General features: G+C 47.4%; 2 protein-coding genes across 4 annotated transcripts in view; both read left to right on the top strand.

Moving 5' to 3' along the window:
* nicn1 (nicolin 1) overlaps window positions 1-25,261 on the top strand; it is a 581,340-nt gene that overhangs the window by 376,100 nt on the left and 179,979 nt on the right. The window lies entirely within an intron of this gene.
* grm7 (glutamate metabotropic receptor 7) overlaps window positions 1-25,261 on the top strand; it is a 171,815-nt gene that overhangs the window by 67,434 nt on the left and 79,120 nt on the right. For both annotated transcript variants that reach the window (XM_063473294.1, XM_063473293.1), the window contains exon 2: window positions 1,545-1,761. In XM_063473294.1, the coding sequence (XP_063329364.1) occupies window positions 1,545-1,761 (217 nt within the window). The remainder of the gene's footprint in view (window positions 1-1,544; window positions 1,762-25,261) is intronic.

Genomic DNA, 25,261 nt, shown 5'->3' with positions numbered 1-25,261 from the left:
TCGTGGAAATTCAGATGAATTTCTCCAAATCAGCCATCAGCCTCTCAGACAGGGCGGTCAGGCAGAAGAAGGGCCTGCCTTCATATCTGGTTTCTCTCTGGATTGTTTTTTTTTGTCTTGATGGACACAAGAATGATTTTATCCTCTGAAAGTTTGAGGATTTTGATGGCAGCCTATGATTTTATTTTACCTTTGAAGCATGTGTTCAGAAACACGTTGCCCCTGCGGGATGTAGGACTCAGTGACTCCTTCAGTGCTCGTTCTGATGCTCACAGCAGCAGATAAAGGCCCAGCGCACTCTCTGGGCCTTTGCGTTCGTTTCCCGGCTAGCCCGTACGGGCTGCACACATCTTTAGCACCTCCTGGCATCGAGAATACAAAGCACAAGTAGCTCAGACTTGTAACATACAGCTGGTTCTGATCAGGGTCGGATCACGTTCACACCATAAACAAACCGCTCTGCAGAGACCAGTCGAGTGTGGTTACTGTGTTCACACTACCGAACCGCACTGAGGGGGGATCGAACCAGAGATTTAAACGGACTAAACACTGCAGGTGTGGAACACCCAAAGAGACTGGAGCTGGAGCTTCACGTCCACATAGACAGTAATGAGTCCAAGATCTGGTGCAGCAGGTGGAGGTTTTCCTCTCTGCGTTTCTGTGTGTGTGTGTGTGTGTGTGTGTGTGTGTGTGTGTGTGTGTGTGTGTGTGTGTGTGTGTGTGTGTGTGTGTGTGTGTGATGCAGTGTCTGGACCTCTGTGGCATTTGAGCCGTAAAACAAACGTGTTCAGCGCCTCGTTCTGCTCACCTCAGCGCCTCATGTTCACAACTCCCGTTCAGACTTCTTCAGTACAAAAACGATCAATAAGTTCAGTTTTTATTAGCAGCTGAACAGCAGAACCAATCAGCATTAATATTAATGAGACCTCGTTAACCTGCAGCTCAGGCTGATGAACAGCCGAGCAGCAGAAGGTCCTAAAAACTCATGAAAACATCGAAACATGTTAATAAAAGCTTTGAATATTGTAACAGTAATAAAATGTGGTAAAAGTGGTTTTATAACTCTTATTTACACATATATATAATTATCATATTAAAACAATGTGACATATACACCATAAAATGTTAAGAAAAGCATGAATTTACTTTACAATTTACCAGCAGATATATACATATATATGTAATTATTTCTACGTGTGTGTAAGTGAGAGCCCGGCGTGAACAGTCAAACTGGGTCAGACTGTAGATTAAAGCACGGAGCACACTTATCATCAGAGCAACAGGAAAAGCTCACGTCATAAGTGATCACATGACGGCGTCAGGTTGAAGCTTACATGAAGTCGTTTTTCGAGATGACACGTGAACATCTGGCCTGTTTTTATATTCAGTGTGCGCTCGTGTTGTTTTGGTTCATGCTGCAGACTCATCTCGCCATCATGCAGATGTTTATAATAATCACCTGTCCAGTCATTCCCGAAGAATCCTTTTGTGTCACCTCCATGCTCCCCTCCTAACATTCCCTGTTTCCTTCCACTCTCCTGCAGATCCCTCAGATCAGCTACGCCTCCACGGCGCCGGAGCTGAGCGACGACCGGCGGTACGACTTCTTCTCTCGGGTGGTCCCTCCGGACAGCTTCCAAGCTCAGGCCATGGTGGACATCGTCAAGACCATGGGCTGGAACTACGTCTCCACGGTGGCATCGGAGGGCAGTTACGGCGAGAAGGGCGTGGACGCCTTCATGCAGCTCTCCAGAGAGGCAGGTAAGATCTGCACGAGCTCGTAATAAGCTGTAAGGTGGGGGTCAGGGGTGGGATTAAAGCGTTGTTTTTACGCTTCTGCATTTAAGACAGGCGTCCAATCAGAGCGGTGTTGTGATGAGGGCGTGAAACTCATGAAGGTTCATTTGCTGCCGTTAGCGCGGGCGTTTGACGTGACGCTGAGGTCATCTCTTTGGACTTCAGGATGAAGGTTTCACTCGTCAGAAGCAGTTTAGGAGATTCCAGGTTGGCTTTCTGACTCTTCACACAGACTCAGGTGTAGTTTAGCCTAAAAATCCAACAAAGTAAAACATCCTGAACCTGACTAATGGGCTCCTACCACCTGTCGCCTGGAAACGGCGCGCTCAGACAACTGTGGACTGTTTGTGGCCTGCAGCAGGCTGGTTTCTCTGGGCTCGCGGCACATCCACGACACTCGACCCTGCTTTCACTAACCGTGTGCTGGAGGCGCCATCAGACACTCGTCCTGCAAACACTGAAGAAGCCGAACAAACTGTTGAGTCAGAGAAGCTCGAGCGGAGTTCATTAGAGCGCGTGGCGCCGCTGATTGCTCTCTGAATAATCTCGCTGACATTTGCAGCCATCTGATGACTCTTCACAGCTCACCGGTTAGGATGCGTCCTGACATTTATGCTCTGCGTTTTTTAGCGGATTATTAAAGGACGCGGCGCTGACGGGGAGCGTCTTTAACACCAAACAGTTTCCCAATGTTTCTACATGGATGGAGCCCGGGTCATCGATCTGCGCTGGCTTTTGAACGGCATTCGGATGAAATGAACGGCACAGCGGTCGTCCGGCATCACCCCGAGCAGAACTCGCCCTCTTCATCTGCACAGCCGCCTCCTCTCAGGCTTAATCTCCCACAGCCTCCTGGCTTCAAAGGGAATACAGCAATCAGCGGGAATGAGAGGAGCAGCCTCTCAGTGCTGTGAGCAGAGAGGTCTGCAGGATGTCACTGCAGAGTCGTATCACTATATTTAGGAAATATATAGAAACTGATGTAGAACAAATCCTGAATCTGTGATTGATGCTTGGAGCTTGCGGGTGGTGTTGCAGTGAGCTGCTGTTCCTGATCCTGCCTGTGTCCAACCACGAGGTGCCAGCAGCAGCGTTACAGTGCAGGAGTCACACAGCAGACGTTAGTGTGAGCGTCTGCAGCTTAACAGTCACTTTATCCTTGATCCATCCACTTCCTCTTCCTGTCACATGACGTGCAATTAGTGACGCTCAATGGGATCATTTGCTGCAAGCACGTCCTCCTCTGTAGCCTGGTGGTGTATGTTGCCTCCACCTTCAGCAGGAGCAGGTTTCTGGTCCTGGGCCCTCGAGTCTGAGAGGTGTTTTGGGGGCAGAGATATTTCTGTTTCAGGTCTGTGTGGAGCCGGCACCAACAGCTGGCCCTGACCGCTGGCTGCTGCTGACTGAATCCTGGCCTGAGGCTGGCGTGCTGCTCTCGCTGTCGGACATGGCTGCTCTCATGATGTTTGTAACCAGCTGAATGTTTTGGTGATGAAGATCAAACCTCCTTAAAGATTAGAAACCTGAGAAATGAGACGCTGCTCCTCGTTGCAGAGGTGCTCTGTTTGTTTTCGGGTTTCCTCCACGCTCAGCTCTCTGTGCATCGCTAATAAACTCTCTCATTCATCCAACTTTAACACTGAGTCAGCGCGCTGCTTTCAGCAAACACAAGTGAGACTTCTGCACTAATGAGCAGCATCTGAGAAAAACTTCATCCCAAAGCTGCTAATTCCTCTGTTCCAACAGAGAAACATTTAAACAGCCTCTAAAAATTGTTTAAAGTAAAGAGACGAACTCATTAGGAAAAATATTAAAACCTGAAACAGTGATTCAGATACTCTGTGAGGAGCATCGGGATCATTTACTCCTGTGAACCGGATTAAATTTATCAAGCAGATCATAAAATTAGCTGTGTGTGTGTGTGTGTGTGTGTGTGTGTGTGTGTGTGTGTGTGTGTGTGTGTGTGTGTGTGTGTGTTATCTGCAGATTAGTGAATAATCCAGCGAGTATCGATCGCTGGAGCTTCCTGTCGTGTCGGCCCTGATTAGCAGCAGGATCACTGCTCACTGTGAGGACTGCAGAGTTTAAACCAGTAACGAGCTTTCAAACTAAAGTCCAAGAAACAGCACTGTGCTCACACACACACACACACACACACACACTGAGGGCTGATGGGAAACCGGACACGGTGGGGAATGAGACACAGCTGAACTCCATAAACACAAAGCAGGGAGGTCAGAGCCCGACTCAGGAAGCTTTACTTCAGAAGGTTCCAGACTGACGTGTCGTAGCACGCATGCTTCAGTTACCTCCTCTACCTCCCATAATTCATAGCGACACATAATTGAAAGAAACAGTTTTCATGATTTCATGAAAGTCACCAACAAACTGCCACAGATCACTGACGCGTTCATTAAAAGTGTGTTTTTCCATAACCTGCTGACAGATTTAGGCTGTTAAACCCACAGCTGAGCCCTGACCGTCTCACCGCTGGAGGAACATCTGCTTCCTGTCGGCGTGGTTCCTGATGCGAACAACGTCTAAAACTCTTGATGATGAGTGTTAGTAATGGCTCAGTCACAGGGAGCAGGACAGTCAGTCATCACGTTGATCTTTCCTGCTTTCAGTGACCGACTGTGTGGGACTAACTGGTCACCCAGAGGGTCCGACATGGACTCCAGTGGCTCTCAGACTGGTGAAGGTTTGCCTGTGCCGTCTGTGCCAGCTGCCTGTATCCTGCTTATATTTAGTAGTTCATGTTAACGTCACAGTTACTCGCCGTCTCATCACAGACAGACAGCGTGACCCATTCAGTCACTGATGGATCTTATCGCTGTTTTGTCGCCATCTTGATGAATCCAAGTCACTTTGAAGACAGCAGCTGACCGCAAGTGGTCTCAGACCGGGTCGCCATCTTCAAATCGATCGTTACCAAGGCGACAACCACGCTCCCCTCGGTGTGACTGTGGGCTGATTCTGCTGGACTGTGAACTTCCAGAGATTCCGATGTTTGCCGGGTTTAATGAGTTATCCTTCAGAAAGTCATCACATGCAGAGGTTTGCTTTATTATAAACTGTGAAGCAGCTGTTTGTGGCATCTGTCCCTAATAAAGAGGCGTGTTTATTAATTAAGCTGTGCAGAGTAACACACAGACAGCCCGCTGACGTCTGACATTAGCCGACGGAGCGTCTTTATTTCTGCTCGGGATGATGAAACGAGCTGGAAACGTGTTTCTACCGTCGCCCTCTGCACGTTTCAACTTCACATGTTCGCAGATTCATCAGACTCAGAGCTGCAGCTCGACCTCATCGGGCCGACCAGCCCGTCACGTGATGCAGCTTTAATTAAGAATAAATGAGCGCCGGCCTGCAGATGCTCATCTGTGTGAAGCGATAACTGAAACAAATAAAAAGTGAAGTGCACACGTGAGGAAGCTTTCCTGTTATTCTCTGAGTCAGCAGGCCTGTGAAGACAAACGCTGCCAGGTATTTGTTTTCCATCCAGCTTCTCGGCCGCTCAGAGTGCTGACGGAGTAACGGCTCCTTAATACCGGCCGAACTCTGAACTGGCAGCTCGCAGCGGGAGGACCAACGCTCGCCGATATCTGCCTCCAGGAGCTCTTGGGGAAATTTCTCCCCCGCAGCTGCTGTTTGTTTCACTTTAAAGTGATTTCATCTCCGGGTCTCTGTCTGTGTAAAATTCATCTGACCTCGCAGATCTGCAGATTTGATAAACGTGCAGCGGCTCAGGAGCAGATCTGCGATTGCTTTTGTGATTCACAGTCACTGTGTCACACTTTCATTTGCATTCACACAATCAGCTGTGATTTCCACACTAATACATTTTCGTTTGAAAACACATCTTTTTCTCTCCGTTTTGGCCTCCCGTCCACACTGAGACGGCGTTTTGAAAACGCTCTCCAAAGCGGATACATTTGAAAACGCTGTTTTGGCGTCGCAGTGTGGACAGCGAAAACGGAGCCTTTCGGAAACGATGACGCATTTTAGTCATGTGATGCAGTCATGTGACCAATTCAACTAAGACGGCAGACGGTATTGTACAGCAGCAGTTTCGTTTGCTCTCAGTTTTGACAGCCCTATTAAAGATTAATATCAGTTTGTACATCCTGCAGATGCTACAGATAAAAGTCGGTGCTTTTCCTCGACATTTTGCCGCAACTTTTCAAAGAGCAGGAAAGAAAATGCACAGCAGACAGAAACGAGGCAGGTCGAATCGTCCTACGTTTCACGTGTGCACAGTACAGGAACATTTCCAGTGTGGATGAAAAGGATTGAAAACGATAGTGTGGACGTGGAGCGTTTTTAGAAGAAAACACCGTTTTCAAATTTATCCGGATTAGTGTAGACGTAGCCTTAAACACTTTCATTGTCATTTATTCGTGACAGGCCGCTGTCACGACATCCTGTGGAAAAATCACGATCATCATATCTTTAAAAAAAATGTCAAGTATTGAAAAGCGAAGTCTTGGTAAGAACCAGCAGGGGGCGACTCCTTGCTGTTGCACTGCAGAGCGCCCCCTTGAGTTTTTGCTCTGTAACTGTCAGCCAATACCTCGCTCATTCCCGCCTCTTGTCCTCCTTGAATTTTGATGTTTGTCTTCTTGTTTGTAATCACCGCGCTTAATAAAGTGTAAAACCTGTAATCTGTTCTGTGTATAAACCTGGTTTTAAAGGCTGATGTATATGATATAAGCTGTGGTCAAAAGGTTTGGACAGCAGGTCCATCACAGGCTGATAACAGCCTGCAGGTGCCTCTGGGTTGTGACAGGCGCACTGCTGTAGTTCGATGTAATGCAGTAACGTAACGACTATAATAACAGCTTCATATGCAGGAAGCTCGATGAGTTTGATTCTTCCTCAGGAGCTCATTCCTGGTGTTTCAAGGCTCCACTCGTCTCCTCCGTGGTTTTAATGGTCGTAGAAGTCCGTGATTTATGTCCGTGTGTCCTTCAGAGATCAGCAGATGGACTCATTGTTTTTATTTCCATCATTCAGACCGAAACCCAGAGCAGTGCTCACGGGGAGATTGTCTGAATGAAGACGTGTCTTTGTTTCCTGCCGTGCTCTCTGAATGCCTCCTTCATGTGTCTAATGTTCTGTCTCCTTCCAGTTTGCAGCAATCATTGTCGTCTCTGCTGCCTGATGATTTTTTTCCTGTTGACGGTTCATCTGCTTCCTGTTTGTATCCGTCCAATTATTTTTTTGCACCCTTACAGTTTGAGCAGTCGGTGTTAAAAGGACTGTTTCTCCCACACTCGTCTTCAAATTACAGCTCAGGTGTGGCTCTTCAATGTAGTGTTCATTTCTTTATTTATAATGGATGCACTGAAGCAGGGAGCCTGAAAAACATCCGGATGATTCTGGTCTGAGAATAATTGTCCTGAAAGCTCCACAAGAAATGATTTGGATAATAACAGGAGTGTTGGACATGTGACGAGCTGATGGCTGAAAACAGCATCTACAGTATAAAAAACAACATAGAAGTTCATCTTCAAAAAAGATGGTGTGTGCAGTTATTTCATTGTTGGTCCAATGAGTTAATTAAATACATTAAATATTCCTAAATATCATTTTTTAATTCTACGTAAGCTTTGCGTTTTCCTGGAATATAACTAACTGTGTCATCTGCATTTAGATGTTTCCAAACCTTCAGGAGCGACTGTAAGTGGACGTGTTCTGAGCAAACTAGGGGAGCAGCAGAGAACTGGTGTTTGTGCAGAAACCAGAAGAAAGTTTCTGGAAGAAATGAAATAAACATGAAAAGCAATGAAATAAACTCCAAACGTCTGATGGAACGTGTTCTGCTGAGGAGTGCTGTGCTGACACCGTGCAAAAACGTTCATTCACTTTATGTAGTAATAACTGTGATGGTAGACTTTGCATTCGTCTGCGTTAACATTATCTTTGTTATCAGTGTTTTTCAAATTGTGTAGTTATGTCTGTCCATACGTTTCCATGACACTGACATTTTCCTCACTATAAGGCATAAATCATTTAATTTCCTCAAAAATCAGCAGTGTGCCTTTATGTATGAATTCTGGTTGTGTTTACTGACCTCAAACAGATTTTCTGCATTACACAGCGCTCAGAAACCTTTCAAAAAATGTTTTAGTGCGACTTTGGTAAGCTACGAAGCCGCACCGCTTGATGGATTGTTGGAGCATTATGGCTACCGTAGTCAGGAGCCTTGCGGAGTAATCTGGGTCCTAAACTCCGCCCGCTTCAAGTCCCAAAGTCAAACGAACACTGCAGCATCACTGAGAGTTAAAAACTGTCTAAATTCTTTCATCTGTAATAAAATGATCAGTGTTGTTGCAATTAATTTTAACATCCAGGCATCCATGAAAACAGAATTTATTAAATTTAACAGAGTTAGAAGTTAGCAGGAAGTTAGCTCGCTAGTTTCCACCTAAACATGATATAGCATGTTCTGACTGAGAGATTTGTGAAAGAATTCAAACATACAGCTCTGCTATCACTTCCAACATAAATGAAGACAGAAAACTAAACAGCAGTGACGTTTGTAGGGTTACTGAAGTTGGGCTAGCTGGTATATAATGATGTGCTACGTGATCTCTAGCTACACAGCTATGTTAGCATAGCATAAACACAGTGAAGCTGGAGGATGAACGCTAACTTTTTTTCCACTCGATTAAAGTTAACATGAAGGTTCCTGATGGTTAGGGACAAATGCAATCGCATGGCAGGATGCTGTAAACGGACCAAACTTCAGTCAGGAGAACAACTGAGATAATCCATCCACAATACGAGGTTAGTCATTAATATACTGCAACAACATGGGAATAGAGCAGCTGTGATAGAATACAGCATTAATGAATCAATGGTACAGAAGTGGAGGAAGCAAGAAGAATGAGTTGAGTGAAGTTTGACTTATCTGACTGTTTTGTTTTGCTTAATGCGCCTTATAATCCGGTGCGCCTTATGGTCCGAAAAACACGGTAAAGTGAAAATGTCCTTGTTTAAGGTTTGTTGAACAGGTAACCTTCAAGATTTGTGGTTCACCGTTTAAGTACTGAGACAATCAAATTCAATAACAGTTTCAATATTTGTCCACGTTTTCATCTAAAACCAGTCATGGCGGGACGAAACAAAGAGTGCAGATGTAACCGGCGTGTTTCTGCGTTGTGTCTGACAAAGAAAGGTAAAAGAAAGAAAGACCTCCAAGTAAGTAACTTGCTCGCTCCAGCTCCTGCGACCAAATACAAACAGTGGGGAAGAGGGTTAGCTCAACCCTCCACAACTCCCAAGCTAGCCAGAATAATATATTCATGCTAGCACTAATGGCGCCTAAAACACATTTGTGGCACACACATACTACACATTTATAGCATCTAACGAAAAACACGGAACAATGATGACAATAATTGAACTGAAATCGCAATCAGAAACATCAGGGTGGCTAAATATGAATTATATGTGTGTTGTACAGGGTCTGGAAAGAAATGACACCCACCTCTCCCACAGGGGAATTGTAGAAAAGGGGAGAGGCCAAAGGGGTACACTGTATTTATAGGGTTGCACCAAAGAAGAACAATGAGGAGGGGCTCTAACTGATAATGACTATAACTACAGGCTTGAAGGTCCTAACAGTCAGGTATAAAGAACACATTTTGTGTAATTATTACAATATGTAATCTATGACCGGGTTACACAGACAGTGAACAGATGCAGAGCAGAAATCAGTTTATTACAAGCTTACCTTAAATAAATGTCTGCTACTAGAGTTTGCTGAATAATGAGTTGTGCTGTCTGCGTGCACATGTTGCTGAACCTCCATAAAAATGGTGTAAATAGATCAGTTTTGATGAACAGCACAAATGTTTCTGCTCAGCCTGAAGTTCACCTGAAATAAACTTTAAAGCTTAATGACTTTACCTGTTCATGTGTTTATCTCATTTATACAGTCGTAATTGTTGTTCTCGGTGTGTGAAGTTTATGAATGGGATGGATTTTAAATGTTGCTTGTCTCCAGGCTGGCGCAGTGTGGAGGTTACATTTGGTACTGCCCGCTGTTTTGTACTTGTGGCTTACACGTGCACTCGTGTGTGTGGATGTGATGCTGGAGAAGAAGCAGAGCGTGTCAGCACTGAGCTGGGAGCTGAAACTGTGGGAATGGAGATTAAGCGAAGAATGATTGACAGCTCCATGGTCCAAAACAATAATCCTGCCGAGTCCATCAGCCTCTCCGGCTGTCTGCTCTCAGTTTCTTTCCCCCGTTTTTGTCAGCCTTCTGTTTCTTGTATCAGAGACGTGAGCTCAGAGATGTTTGGATAACAAACATGTAAATGGAGGCTTTGCTTGTTTTCTGAGGGTATCCCTGCACCACGTGATGTCCGTCTCATTTCTCTGGGTTTTCTTCTGTGAACTCGACAATGTTTGCAGGGTGAAAATGTGGATCTGATTATTTTAGATTCTGATCGTTGTTCTCCCCGAGTGGGTCCTGAGTGTGAACAGTGTGTCTCTGTGTTAGCCATGTCCAAGTGTACCCTGCCTTTTGTGACCCTGAGTCACAAGTGGAAGAGGATGGGAGGATGTGTGGATGGATGGATGGGTGGATGGATGGATGGATGGATGGATGGATGGATGGGTGGGTAGATGGGTGCGTGGGTGGATGGATGGGTGGGTAGATGGGTGGATGGATGGGTGGGTAGATGGGTGGATGGATGGGTGGATGGATGGGTGGGTGGAAGGGTGGATGGATGGGTGGATGGATGGATGGGTGGGTGGGTAGATGGGTGGGTGGATGGATGGATGGGTGGATGTGATGGATGGGTGGGTGGATGGATGGGTGGGTAGATGGGTGGGTGGGTGGGTGGGTGGATGGATGGATGGGTGGGTAGATGGGTGGATGGATGGGTGGGTGGATGGATGGGTGGGTAGATGGGTGGGTGGATGGGTGGATGGATGGGTGGGTAGATGGGTGGATGGATGGATGGATGGGTGGGTAGATGGGTGGGTGGGTGGATGGATGGGTGGGTAGATGGGTGCGTGGGTGGGTGGATGGATGGATGGGTGGATGGATGGGTGGGTAGATGGGTGGATGGATCGGTGGGTGGATGGATGGGTGGATGGATGGGTGGATGGATGGGTGGGTGGATGGATGGGTGGGTAGATGGGTGGATGGATGGGTGGGTGGATGGATGGATGGATGGGTGGGTAGATGGGTGGATGGGTGGGTGGATGGGTGGATGGATGGATGGGTGGGTGGGTAGATGGGTGGGTGGATGGATGGATGGGTGGATGTGATGGATGGGTGGGTAGATGGGTGGGTGGGTGGATGGATGGATGGATGGGTGGGTGGGTGGATGGATGGGTGGGTAGATGGGTGGATGGATGGGTGGGTGGGTGGATGGATGGATGGGTGGATGGATGGGTGGGTGGATGGATGGGTGGGTGGGTAGATGGATGGGTGGGTGGATGGATGGATGGATGGGTGGGTAGATGCGTGGATGGATGGGTGGGTGGATGGATGGGTGGGTAGATGGGTGGGTAGATGGGTGGGTGGATGGGTGGGTGGGTGGATGGATGGATGGGTGGATGGATGGGTGGGTAGATGGGTGGATGGATGGGTGGGTAGATGGGTGCGTGGGTGGGTGGATGGATGGATGGGTGGGTAGATGGGTGGATGGATGGATGGGTGGGTAGATGGGTGGATGGATGGATGGATGGGTGGATGGATGGGTGGGTAGATGGGTGCGTGGGTGGGTGGATGGATGGATGGGTGGATGGATGGGTGGGTAGATGGGTGCGTGGGTGGGTGGATGGATGGATGGGTGGATGGATGGGTGGGTAGATGGATGGGTGGGTGGATGGGTGATGACCAGAGTGAAACGTGTGGAACTGGGCTGAACTATAAGCTTTTGTATTTCTTTGTTGTTCTTTAACGATAATGATTAGCTATCATGTCACTGAGTGAATCCACGAATCCTTTGATTTCATAGAAACAGTTCAAAGTGCTGCAGTGGAAACAGTCGTGTCATCTGCATACAGGTGTTTCTGCACCTCCATCAGAGGCTCCGTGGCCGGCTGAGCTGTAATAACCTGACAGAGTAACAGAGAAGGCGGTCAGACTGAATGCCGGCCCCCCCGCAGCAGTCTGATGCAGCTGCTCTCCTCCACCCCCTCCTCTCTGCTGGTCTGAGGGTTCATTAGTCTGCAGAGATACGAGCCGCAGCTAAGCAGTTAATGCAGCATCCGATCTGCCTGTTTGATTACCTGGGAATCCCGGAAGGCATCCATCAGCCGGTTATGAGCTTCATCTTCCGCCGCAGGCTCTGAGCAGCGCCACTGCTGCACTCATCGCCACGGTGACGACTTATAGGATAGAAATGAAAAGAGAGGCGGGTTTTACTTCATCACGGCACGTCGTGTTGCCCGGGGAACGATGGCACGTCTGAAGTTATTCAGGGAGAGATCCGTCAGACGTTGAGCAGCGTGCTTCACGGGCCGGAATAATGTTTTCTCAGCCGATCAGACGGCCATTCATCACCAAACCTCCGCTCGCTGCTAAATATTCCACTCCGTCGAGGCCCATCCATCCTTCCTCTTATGTTTCCCCATCGCACCGACACTGACGGAGCTGCTCTCCACACTTCTCTCCTCAATTAGTTCCAGATTTGATGCTGAGCATTTTTAAGAAAGTCAGCATGAACATCTGAAGCTGGAGTGTTCAGGTGAGCTGCAGTCGGTAACGCCTGAAGACGCTGCGCTTTGGTTTTGGTGCACACCAGATCGATGTCATGTAAAATCAAAGACAAACAAAATAAAATGTTAGACATCCATATAAAAATAGAATTATTCACTTATTTAAAACATCCTTTTCATACCTCGTAACATGATTGAATTTAATGATTTAAATGATTTGATTATGTCAGATGTGAAACATGTTGGTGAGATAATAAACCCATCCACTCATTTTCCATTCGGCTGTTCACGCTCTGACTTACAACCAATTTACCATCACCCACCAATTTACCATCACCCACCGCCCAGCATGCACTTCTTTGGACTGTGGGACAGGACCCTCGCTCACGGGGGGAGAACATCCACACAGAGCACGAGCCGGCTGCAGGATTCAGGCTCGTCAGGACGGTCCTGGTGCCACCACAGCACCGGCTCTCCTGGTGGAATAATGAGGTCGTGGTTTGTTCTCGAGCGCTGCGGAGCTGTAACGTCGGCGCTTCATTAAAGTAAAATAAATCTCACAGATTAAAACGATCCGATGACTCGGGCGCTGCTTACGTGCCACACTCGTGGATTCCTTACTGAAGCTTTTCCACTATCTCTCTGCATCTGCTGCGTCTCCAGGCCAAAGAGCAGAGATAGAGCAGGCAGCAGCCTGTACAATCAGCCCGCTCACGCCTCTGATAAGCTAAGAGGCTTAAAATGGGAGTCAAAGGAGTGGAACTGGGATTAAGTGATCCGGAGCGTCTCAGGGCAGGAGCACTTCCTGTTTGGACACATGTCGGCGAACAATCCTGACCTGTGATTCAGCGCTTTGTGCCGTTAATCTCAAGCAACAGATTCAGTGCTTGAAGAAGGAAATGAATCAATATAATCAATAAATGATTGAAATTTATGTCCGTCGAGGAATTGTTGTGTAATAAACCACGAGAAGGAGGCGGAGGCGTGTCGGTGAGCTCATCACGCCGCTGACAACGCCTGCTCGTCCGGAGAGACGGTGCTGAGCTCAGGGCGGGGCCGGTGTGATGTCAGCAGAGCTGTGAGATGTGATAAAGGTTCGCTTTATTCTGTCATCGACCCCTCTGACCCTGTAAAGGGCCCCTGCTCCACCTCGCAGCGCGGTGACATTTAAAGAAGCTCTGATATCGCCATAGAGCGCTTCACTGTCTTTGTTCGCCGTGACCGGCGCTCATCCACCTGCCTACACTCGCGTTTCCAGTCTGAGTCACAGGGAGCTCATTTTCCAGTAACACACATGAATGTTTCTGGCTGCTGTAATCAGCGAAGCTCTGACACAAACTGTCCTGACTGAAGCGTAGCAGCAGGTGAAGCGTCCTGCTGACGCCTAACAGCCGGGGACCAGTCGCCGCTGACCCGCTGCTGCTGAGCCCATCGGCACTAGAAATACTAGTTAGTTAAATATTATTTTATTAATGTATAATAACACTTTTACCCACAGCTACAGCTCTGAGAGACGCCCGTTAATTTTGGAATAGACCTTAAATAAAGTGAATAGCTGTAATAAATCTGACTAAACTAATGAATGAGGTCGAAACTGCATAAAAGGAGCAGAAAGTGAAAAATGAAGCCAAACCACTGAACTAAAAATCTAAGTAAAATACAATAACAGCTAATTACATCAAAATGTTAAATATTCAATAATTAATTTAATATAAACTGAATATTATAAAACAAAACAAAAAAAAAAGTAAAATATCTCAGATTCATCGATAAAACAGGAACGGCTGAATAAAGTTCATTAAAACACTGATGAAGATGATGTGAACATGAGAGCAGCTGCTGACAGACGCCGTCCCGAGGCCCAGCAGAGTTTTCCTTTCTGATGTGCTCAGACGTGTTTGTGGATCACAGAAACACGGATCGATCCTGGTTATCAGGGCGTCCCGTGGAAGAGAAACACCATCCAGGTTTGAGGGTTTCTGAGCGCTGCCGACTCTCTGCCCTCCTGCAGTGGCACAAATTTCCAACAAATAGATTAGAAATAATTAGATAAGGAATAATTAGATTAGGAATAATTCTAGCAAATTATGTAGATCCAATTAAAGCGGGATAAACCTGCAGCTATTGGAGTGGAGCAGCTGCCTCAGTGGAGATCCAGCATTAATGAAACAGCAGAAATCACTCAAAGACGGCGTCTCCACGTGAGCCCGGAAACCTGCGCTCACAAATCCAAAGAATGAAGTCGGAGTCACAAAAACACGAAAGCTGACAAACCTCACATCCACAGGAAAAATCCACGGTTCACACAGAGCAGCCAAACCGAGTGTGCAGACTGTCGTCAGCTCCTCTCAGGATAAACTCACAGACTTACATCAATAAACCGTTTGGATTCCTCGAGCTGACGTTTGTCGTTACGGAGACGAGCAAAGAAATGTACACACACACACACACACACACTGTCCAGTAATCGTGTTCCTGTCTAGCTATCTTTGTGAGGACCGAAATCTGCATTCTACTATACTTGTGAGAACCAGCAGTCACTTGTGAGGACACACAACCCGGTCCTCACATTTTTGAAGGCATTTAAAGACATTTTTGAGGCTCAAAATGGGGTTTTAGTGTCAGGGTTACAATTAGGTTATGGTTAGGGTCAGTGTTGGGTGTAACGCGTTACTAAGTAACGCGTTACTGTAATTAAATTACTTTTCCACTGAAAAAGTAGAGTAACTAATTACTGTTCATTTTTAGGTATTTTAATTACAGTTACTTACAATGTACTTGCGTTACATTGTAAAATAATTAAACTTCCTGAATATCATTACTTAGTTTCAATAATTTATCTTCTAAACGTAGAAGTAAACTCTGCCGCTTTAACATCGCTGTAGTGCAGCTGCACGTCATTTCGCGCCAGTTTGCTGCATAGTCGTATTCTACAGCGGAAGATGTCGGACTCGGCTGAAGCGAGTGGCTGTTTTATGAAATGGACATATTCCCGTCTCTTCACTTTTCTGAAACAAGCAGACAAGAACATTACAGTAATATGTAAGCTATGTGCTGGGGAGAAAAAACTATCGGCTGCTGTTAACAGCACGAGTAATCTATTGAAGCGCCTGACACAGAGCATAGACGAACACTTCTGACTGATCCTTGTTCATCATCCATGGATAACACCGCAGCAACTCCTGCTAAGCAGGCAAAACTTGATTTTACTTCAGCAGCACAGAAAGCGTCTGAAGGTGAGCTTAAAAAATGACTGCAGGCTACATTGTGGAAGACATGCTACCACTGCGTACTGTAGAGCAGCGGTCCCCAACCCCCGGGCCACGGGCCGGTACCGGGCCGCGAGAGTTGAGACTCGGGTGTGAAATGTATGGTTTTCAGGGTTTTGATCGGTTTTTAGCGTTATTTTGTTATCGTTTTTTTTTCGTTAACTCGGTTTTCCTGGGTCTTTTCACGTGTGTTATGAATAAATCTTCTTTTTTTCGGTACCGGTACTAGTTTTATTTTGTTGTATTTATCCGCGACACCTTAAAGGCCGGTCCGTGGCGCAAAAAAGGTTGGGGACCGCTGCTGTAGAGTCTCCGTCTTTAAAAAAAATAAATTATTATTTAAAGAGTTTAATTTCTATTGTTTGTCCACTCAAGATTTATAGGGATTTTAAGAAGTATTTAGTTTAATTACTTATTTAGTAATTAAGTTACTTTTCTGACACAGTAATTAGATAAGTATTTTAAATACAATATTGACTAAGTAATTAGTAATTAATTACTTTTTTAAAGTAACTTACCCAACACTGGTTAGGGTAAGGGGCTAGGGAAAGCATTATGTCAATGAGGGTCCTCACTAAGATAGCTGAATGGGCTTGTGCACACACACACACACACACACACACTGCCCAGTAATCGTGCACACACACACACACACAGACACACACACACTGCCCAGTAATTGTGCACACACACAGACACACACACACTGCCCAGTAATCGTGCACACACACACACACAGACACACACACACTGCCCAGTAATCGTGCACACACACACACACACTGCCCAGTAATCATACACACACACACTGCCCAGTAATCGTGCACACACACACACACACATACACACACACACTGCCCAGTAATCGTGCACACACACACACACACACACACACTGCCCAGTAATCGTGCACACACACACACATACACACACAGACACACACACACTGCCCAGTAATCGTGCACACACACACACATACACACACAGACACACACACACTGCCCAGTAATCGTGCACACACACACACATACACACACAGACACACACTGCCCAGTATTCGTGCACACACACACACACACACTGCCCAGTAATCGTGCACACACACACACATACACACACACACTGCCCAGTAATCGTGCACACACACACACATACACACACAGACACACACTGCCCAGTAATCGTGCACACACACACACATACACACACAGACACACACTGCCCAGTATTCGTGCACACACACACACACACACTGCCCAGTAATCGTGCACACACACACACAGACACACACTGCCCAGTATTCGTGCACACACACACACACACACTGCCCAGTAATCGTGCACACACACACACACCAGAGAAGCTGGGATAGTGTTGCATAGACGTGTTTTATCTGTGATATTTTATTTTTGCTCGTTAATGGACCAAAAAGCTTAAACCTGCAGAGCTGAAGCTGCAGTTCCTGTAGTGTCCAGCAGAGGCTCCAGCAGTGCGTGAGTCCCCATAGACTCCTGTGTTAAAATCAGCCTGTTTTGGTCTCCGTGCATCAGTTCCCCTTCATAGCAGCTGTACGGGATGAAGTCCTGTCAGGAGCCCAGAGAGCTGTGATGAAGCTGCAGTGAGCTCAGCAGCGTCCTCGTCGTTACTGTGTACACGCGGCAGTCTGAAGCGTGTTACCGTGAATCCTCCATCCAGTCTGATGTATGACACTCACTCATTTCCCCGAGCGCCGTCTGCCACGGGCAACATCCCGTCTGCACAATATGAAGCCTTCAGCTATACAACTGCAGCCAGGGGCCAATTTTAGCAGGAATGAAAAGAGGATGGGATTTTCAGTGTGAGCACGCCGTCCCGAATTGATCCCTTCGCTCAAACAGCAGTAAATGTCAGCGAGGAGCCGCGGCTCCAACTACAATATTTAATAATTTTATTTATTTTATATCAGCCGAGCTGTGGGCCATCTGTCACTGTGCCACAAAGAGAGAGCACGTGGAGTAAAGGCCTGACTGTGAGTCACGTATCCAGTCGCCTCTGAGGTGGAGCAGCACACCGAGAAGAAACCAGGGTAAAAAAAAGGCTGTAAAATAAGAAAAGGGCAAATTAGCTCCGTAATAAAACCTGAGGAATAATTAAAGCAATTACAGTCAAACGACTCGACTAAAACAAGAACAGCTGGAGGTAAAACTGCCTGAAGGCCAAAAGTTCCAGCGCTCCACGCGTTACTCCAGCCTTCACACAGCTCAGCGCCTGCAATCACCTGGACCATCTGAGCATGCTCAGTGAGGGCCAGGCTGCTACGCGCGCTGAGGTGATGGCATTCAGCGCTGTCACTCTGTGCAGGACGTCTCAGACACTAAACACTGAACCTGACCGGCTGGTTTCTGGTGACCGGCTCTAACCAGCAGCTCTGAGACGCCGGAGCTTTCCACGGTCCCCCAGAGTGGGTGACGCTGCGTTTAAGGCGTTTAAGGCAGCGTGGAGCCTCTGAGACGAGCTGGTGTCGGCATTCAGCTGCTTCCAGGCGTTTTTTAGGGATCGAACCTCCCACACGAGCCTCCTTACCCACTGACTGTGGACCAGCTCTTTATAAAAGAGTCTTAACATAAATGATTACCCAATAATCATATTTTATTGTTCTACTTGTTGCCATGTTTTTAGCCTCTCTCTCTCTCACTCACACTCACACACACACACTCACACACACACACACACACACAAACACACACACACACACACAAACACACACACACACCTTTAACCATTAAAATATCCTAAAGTAGCCGAGGTGTTTTAAGACTTCCAGGTAAATCCTGGAAGTGTTTGTAAGGAGAGTCCATGGAGGTGTTAAAGGGGAGGTGTAAGTGGGTAATGAAGTGTGTGTTTCCATAAACTCAGCAGGTCTTTGGTCAGAAAGCTTTTCCCTCACACTTCTATGGGATCAGACACTGCTATCGCCACCTGGTGGCTTCAGGTAGAACTTCGGTCTGAGGCGCTGCCACTTCAGCTTCATTTTTCTGATCCAGCAGCTACGTCCGTGCTTTGTATCGTCTCTGGAAGACACTGAACCTGAACCAGCTTATGTGTCACAGAAACATCAACAGCTAAAGCAGCTGCTGAAGAGGAGCTCACCTGAACTCACCTGAACCCCGTCAGCCTCACAGCTGACTGCTGGATGTGAGTGGAGCTGTGGACCTGAGGGCAGCTGGCGGGTCGCACCTCAGTGAGTTTCGGGGACAGCTGACAGACATGCAGTGAGCATGTGCAGCAGGCGTGAAACAGGTGTTTGGACTGACGGTAAGCAGCAGCGGTCTGTGATTGGTCGCTTTTGCAGGAATACCTCAGCTTCCCTCTGAAGGGCAGACAGATGCTCGCTGAGGAGCGTTCCCGTCAGCCTGACTGTGGCGATTTGGCCGCTTCAGGGCGGAGCTTTATTACTGCTTTATTACTGGGAAGGCACAGGAAGTCAGTGAAGCTCACCAAAATAAAAGCTCATTTTAGAAGACAAAGATGTCTCAGTTTTTGACACTTTGGTTGAGTCGTTTAAATAGAAGCTGTTTGTCTCTGAGGAGCAGACTGAAGCCGGCCGGCTCTTCTCACACTGATGGAACTAAAGCGATTGGTCAGTCATAACAGGGCATAGTTCTACCGCAGCCACCCTGGGGGGATGCCAGAGGATGTCAGCTGTGCTTTGGCTTCCCACCAATCAGCAGCAGGTTCACTCAGGGCCTGCTGACTGAGCTGCTTGGCTGGGTTTAGCACAGGCAGGTGCAGCTCACCTGGATAGACGGTGTGTTGACGGCTCTGCAGGCCTGCTTCTCTTGTGTGTGTTTAATACTTAGTGATGTGAAACAGGTGTGTGCACGGCGGTTTGTAGAGTATAAATGTAATCCAGTATTTTAGCAGTCTGTACTCTGAGTCGGTGTGAGTGAGAATACTCGGTCTGAAGTTCGCTGCGTTTCTGTAAAAACCTGGAGGTGAGAGCAATCTGTGGTCTGTGTTTTTGTTCCTGTTGGTTCACTGAGTTTAGTAAAACAGTTTTTCCTCCCTGTTTGTCGTGTAGTCACAAAATTTAAAAGGGAAAACCAAATCCCATCTGTGAGAGAGCAACACAATCAGATAGAGACAACCCGGACGCCCGCAGAGAGCTGCAGATGTTCCTCTCATGTAAACAACAGCTTTACCATCGACCCATTTTCTCTTTTTGGCACCCCGTCGCGTTCCCACGAGACGAGGAAGAGGGAGCGTTTCTCCAACGCTGAAGGGAGGAGGCTGCGAGCGGAGGGATACTCCACGGAGCCGACGCCGCTCCGGCACACTTTAAAGGGATGAGGCCTCGGGAGGAAGGAGAAGGCTTCGGCTCGTTCCTCAGAGCCGCTGAAATAAGCCAATCACAGGGAGAGGCGGGATAACGGGCTGCTCCGTTTTACTGCAGACATCAGTCGTCTCACACGCAGCCACGTTATTTATGGAAATCAGGTCTGAAAAATCGGGTCTCAATTTCATGTCACATGACGGTGTGAACGCCAGTGTAACGCTCGGCCTTCCTCAGTGTTGCATTATGGGTCGTTTGCAGGCTGTTTGCAGGATTTTATAGTATCTCATCAAACACACACACTTCCTGTAAAGTCATCTACAAATGCTGTTATTACACATATTATATTCAAACTTTAACTGTGACGCCTCCCCCTGTTCTTCATTTACACTGATCACATGAATCATGTGTGCGAACGTCTCACACACAAATCTGTCATTTATTCATATTTTCAGATCTCAGCCTCTGACCATGGAAGCATCGAGGCCTGGCTTTAAAATGAAGACCACCACTATTATTATTATTATTATTATCATTATTATAATAATTATTATTATAATAATTATTATTATAATTATCATTATTATAATTATTATTATTGTTGTTATTATTATAGTCATACAGGTTTTTTAAAAATGGGTCAGAAAATACTCTGAATTTCAATTAAATGTAAAAATATATAACTGCATGTAAAGAAGTGTCTCCATGGAAACGATATTCAGCCCGAGCCTGTTTCTGTAAACAGCCGTCCCATTGGCTTAGAGTGAGTCTGGTTTAGTAACACACGTTTGTATGAACGTTCCCACACACATATCAGTACATGAGGCTCTGGAGTACCCCAGGGCCTGATTTTAGATCCCTGTTAGATACTCACGTTTGAAGCGAACATGTTCCTGAAAACACTCCGTGTTGTAAACGCGGTCTTTAAGCTGCACTGATCGCAGCGTGAAAGCGTTCTGCTTTCTGCTCACGTGTCATACAGCAGGCGCTCCCAGAGGTTATCAGCAGAGCTGCGAGCACAGAGAGGCAAACAACAAAGGCCACTTGTATCTGTGATGTGAGTAGAAACCACGGCGACAGGTGTGGTCGTCAAGGTGATGCAGGCTTGTTCTGATTAAAGACGAGGCCGAAGAAGCTTCTGGACTTTTGTTTCATCCAAGTAAGGGTTTTTATTTCTAGGAAACCTGAGATACCTGTTAGGTGACGTGTCATACATGCATCACACACACACACACACACACACACCGTGCAGTGCGTTTGTCTGAACCGATGAGACTGTCAGGCAGCGATTTTACAGATGAGCCGGTAATGGGTCTGAACATGTCAGCTCTGTGTGTGTGCGTGCATGTGTGCGTGCGTGTGTGTGTGTGTGTGCGTGTATGTGTGCGTGCGTGTGCCTGTGTGTGTGTGTGTGTGCGCGTGTGCATGCGTGTGTGTGCCTGTGTGTGTGTGCATGTGTGTGCGTGCGTGTGTGTGCCTGTGTGTGCGTGCATGTGTGCGCGTGTGTGTGTGTGCCTGTGCATGTGTGTGTGTGTGTGTGTGCGCGCGTGTGCGTGCGTGTGTGTCTGTGTGTGCGTGCATGTGTGCGCGTGTGTGTGTGTGTGTGCCTGTGCGTGTGCGTGTGTGTGTCTGTGTGTGCGTGCATGTGTGCGTGTGCGTGCGTGTGTGTGCCTGTGTGTGCGTGCATGTGCGTGCATGTGCGCGCGTGTGTGTGTGTGTGTGCCTGTGCGTGTGCGTGTGCGTGCGTGTGTCTGTGTGCGTGTGCGTGCGTGTGTGTGCCTGTGTGTGCGTGCATGTGTGCGCGCGTGTGTGTGTGTGCGTGTGTCTGTGTGCGTGTGCGTGCGTGTGTGTGCCTGTGTGTGCGTGCATGTGTGCGCGTGTGTGTGTGTGCGTGCGTGTGTCTGTGTGCGTGCATGTGTGCGTGTGTGTGTGTGCGTGCGTGTGTGTCTGTGTGCGTGTGCGTGCGTGTGTGTGTGTGTGCCTGTGTGCCTGTGCGTGTGCGTGCGTGTGTCTGTGTGCGTGTGCGTGCATGTGTGTGTGTGTGTGTGCGCGTGCGTGTGTGTCTGTGTTGGTGTGCGTGCATGTGTGTGTGCGTGTGCAGGTACAGGTGTATTTAATGTCTGCGTGTGTTTGTGTTTCCGAGCCGCGGGGCTCGTTCTTCTCTCTGGCAGTTATTGTAGCAAATTCAGTGTCAATTGATGAGCTCCCCGGGGTGGACGGGTCCACAGAGGGGCTGTTTGGCTGCGCTCGCGGCCCCCGAGCTGTTTATTTCTCCCCACTCATCAACAGAAGCACCGGGAGGAAGTAATAACGGAGGGGGAGGAGGAGGAGGAGGGAGAACAAAGGAGAGGAAGGGCTGTAAAATATGAAGATGAGAAAGGAGGAGATTAGTTTTGCTGTTGGAGGCGAGATGAAGAGTTTGACCTCGGTGGAGTCGCCTGTTCGTGGCCGTTAGCTTCAGCGCGTGCTGCAGCTCGGGCGCTGCTTTAAAAAGCGCTCGGACAGTAACGCGTCAGCATCTGCCTTACGTTCGCTGAAATGACGTGTGTTAAAGCGGACGTGGCCTGAAACGTGAGGAGCTTCCACCGCTCGCTCCGTCTCCCCATTCATCATCTCTAATGAGGCAGAGCGTGCTCAGAGAGACTGAAATATCTCCCTCAGCGGTGGGAGCCACAGTCCTCACACCGTCCTCCTCCACCCGTCATATATGATGCATCTGCCCCGAGCAAGGCCTCATGGGAAATCTAAGCTGAGAAATGCCTCTTAGTGCTTGAATACATGGAATGCAGTTTTCTTCTGTCAAACAAAGAAACTGTTGGCTGCTCAGGCCTGTGTTTAAGCAGGTAAAGAGCCAATGAGAGCAGAGCCACAGTCACACACACAAGGTCGTGTTTTAATGTCAGAGATGCTTTTTGTTGCCAGTGTGTGCCTCAAACAGCCTGCGGGCTCATTTCTGTCCAAGGTTTTACTGCCCACATCTTAAGTCTGACGTCATCAGCCGTCGTCTTCGGTTCCCAAACTCAAAGAAACACTGTGACATCACTGAGAGTTAAAAACACCCCAGATTCTCTCATCTCCAACAAAATGATCAGCGTGGCTGCTCTCACAGCTGTTCCAATAACCTTAAACATCTGGGCACAGAGAAGAGGTTAGAAGTTAGCTGAGCTAGTTTCCATCTGCAGATCATACACGGTGATGTGACTGAGGGACGATCAAACCGTGAGCACAGATGAAAACCAGCAGCGACGTTTGTAGGGTTACTGAAGTGGAGCTAAGTAATGCACATAATAATCTGCTATGGTTAGGACATACATGATGGAAACACTTTAGCACAGTGAAGGTGGAGGATGAGCGTTGACTTTTTTCCATTCAGTAAAAGTAAATGGGGGGTCCTGATGGGCGGAGACAACTGAAATCACACTGCAGGGACAACAGCAAGTTCAAGCTTCGACTTTTATTCTCATATACAGATAAACAGTGTAGCAACGTGTTCCTCGCTTTACATGAACATAGAGAAAGTGTACAGGTATATTAAGAAAGAAAATAATAATAAAATAATAAAATACCAAAGTAATAAATATTAAGAGAATTAAAACAATTTTTGCTATTTACAGGTTGTGCAAAACTTGTGCAGTTAGGATTTAAAATGGTTTAAAGTGACAGTGTGTAGAGTCCAGTAACTGTAGTGAGTGTGTGAAGGTGTGTGCAGCCTGATGGCTTGTGGGTAGAAACCATGTCTGTCTGCTAGTGCGGGTCTGAAAGGTTTGTGGCTGGGATCAGAGGGGATCGTGCTGTTGTGAGGATTACTGTGAGAAATACCAAGTGCCCACCAAGTCTTTGGTTTGGTTGGAAGAGGGAAACATAATGTGAAGTCATGCAGCTTCAGAAGTTCCTGATTAGCATCGTCACAGCAGCATAAACAGCACAGGTAGGAACCACAGGTGCTCTGTAGGAGGCGCTAATGCAGACGGGCTTTGACAGCACTCTGAGTTACGTGTTGTTTGTGCCGACACAGAAGGAAAATATGAATGTTCATGATGTTCCTCGTGGGGACGCAGCGGCGCCACAGCGTTTGTGTTCCCGTGTGACAGAACGGCTTTGAACCCCTTTGATTGGACCGCACAGCTGGAAACAGCTGGATCGTGTCAGGAGCTGTTATTTTTCAGGACTTTGTGCCAGATGAAGCCGCATCACTGCCCCCAGCATGGCTGTAAAGATGAATCCCACAGATGATGGAGCTAAACCTGTTATCCTTCTCATGTGGGCGCTAAAGGAGACTCAGGGGCTCCACAAACAGAAAAACATGTGAGGAGAGATTATCCAGCTAAAATCCAAATCAGCCAATCAGAGATCTTTAATTAACTTTAATTGACAGCTGTGTTTGAGCCCCATTAAAAGGTCAATATCGGCTCATCGATTGTAAAAAAATCACTCTTAAAGTCGATTAAATGTGTGTTTAACAAACTTTTTCTAACTCTGTCCTTCAGACGTGCAGCAGTGCAGGTGATCGCACAGGTGTCTTCTGCATTCCCGTGGTTACTGATGTTCAGTCAGAGAGGCGTGGCTGCACCGGGTGTCCTTTGGCGAAGGGGGGGGGGCGTGATCATGTGCACGGTCACTGTTGTGTAATTTAACACAGACCTCCATGTTTCCTTAAAGCTAACTAAGGTAACACAGGGCGCCTGCTGCCCAGGTGTGATTGTGGAAATGAAGAGTCTGAAAAGTTCCTCAAAGTTTGGAGAAAAGGCGCAGGTGCAGCAGCGTGTTTTAGCTGATTCAACAGGATCACAAACTCATTTCCAGGCCTGAGTTTGTCAGATGTTTGCCGATAACCAGCATTAAATTTACCTGTAGGAGATGTTCCTGCTAAACCGAGCAGACGGCTTCCATCTGACAGCGTCTGAGTCTGAATCAGATAAAGGTTATCAGGACGTCTCCAGCAGAGAGACGCCGTGAGCTGAGAGGACTTCCTGCTGCTCCCCTGTGCTCGCTTCAGTCTCCGTCAGAGGGGAGACCTGGACTAAACTAAAGCTCGCTCGTGTCACTTCCTGTCGTCTCCACTGAACGTGACTCAAAGCGACTTGACTTTGTGACGTGTGGTTAAAACCACTCAGCAGAGGTGAGGAGGCACTGAGCGTGCTCTGTCAGCAGGAAGGGCCGAGGAGAGGCCAGGCCTCAGCGGTCTGAGAGGGTCTCT

This window comes from Pelmatolapia mariae, linkage group LG5, assembly GCF_036321145.2.
Source record: "Pelmatolapia mariae isolate MD_Pm_ZW linkage group LG5, Pm_UMD_F_2, whole genome shotgun sequence".
Taxonomy (NCBI): domain Eukaryota; kingdom Metazoa; phylum Chordata; class Actinopteri; order Cichliformes; family Cichlidae; genus Pelmatolapia; species Pelmatolapia mariae.
The sequence above is the reverse complement of the archived record's forward strand: the minus strand, read 5'-3'. Positions and strand labels throughout refer to the sequence as shown.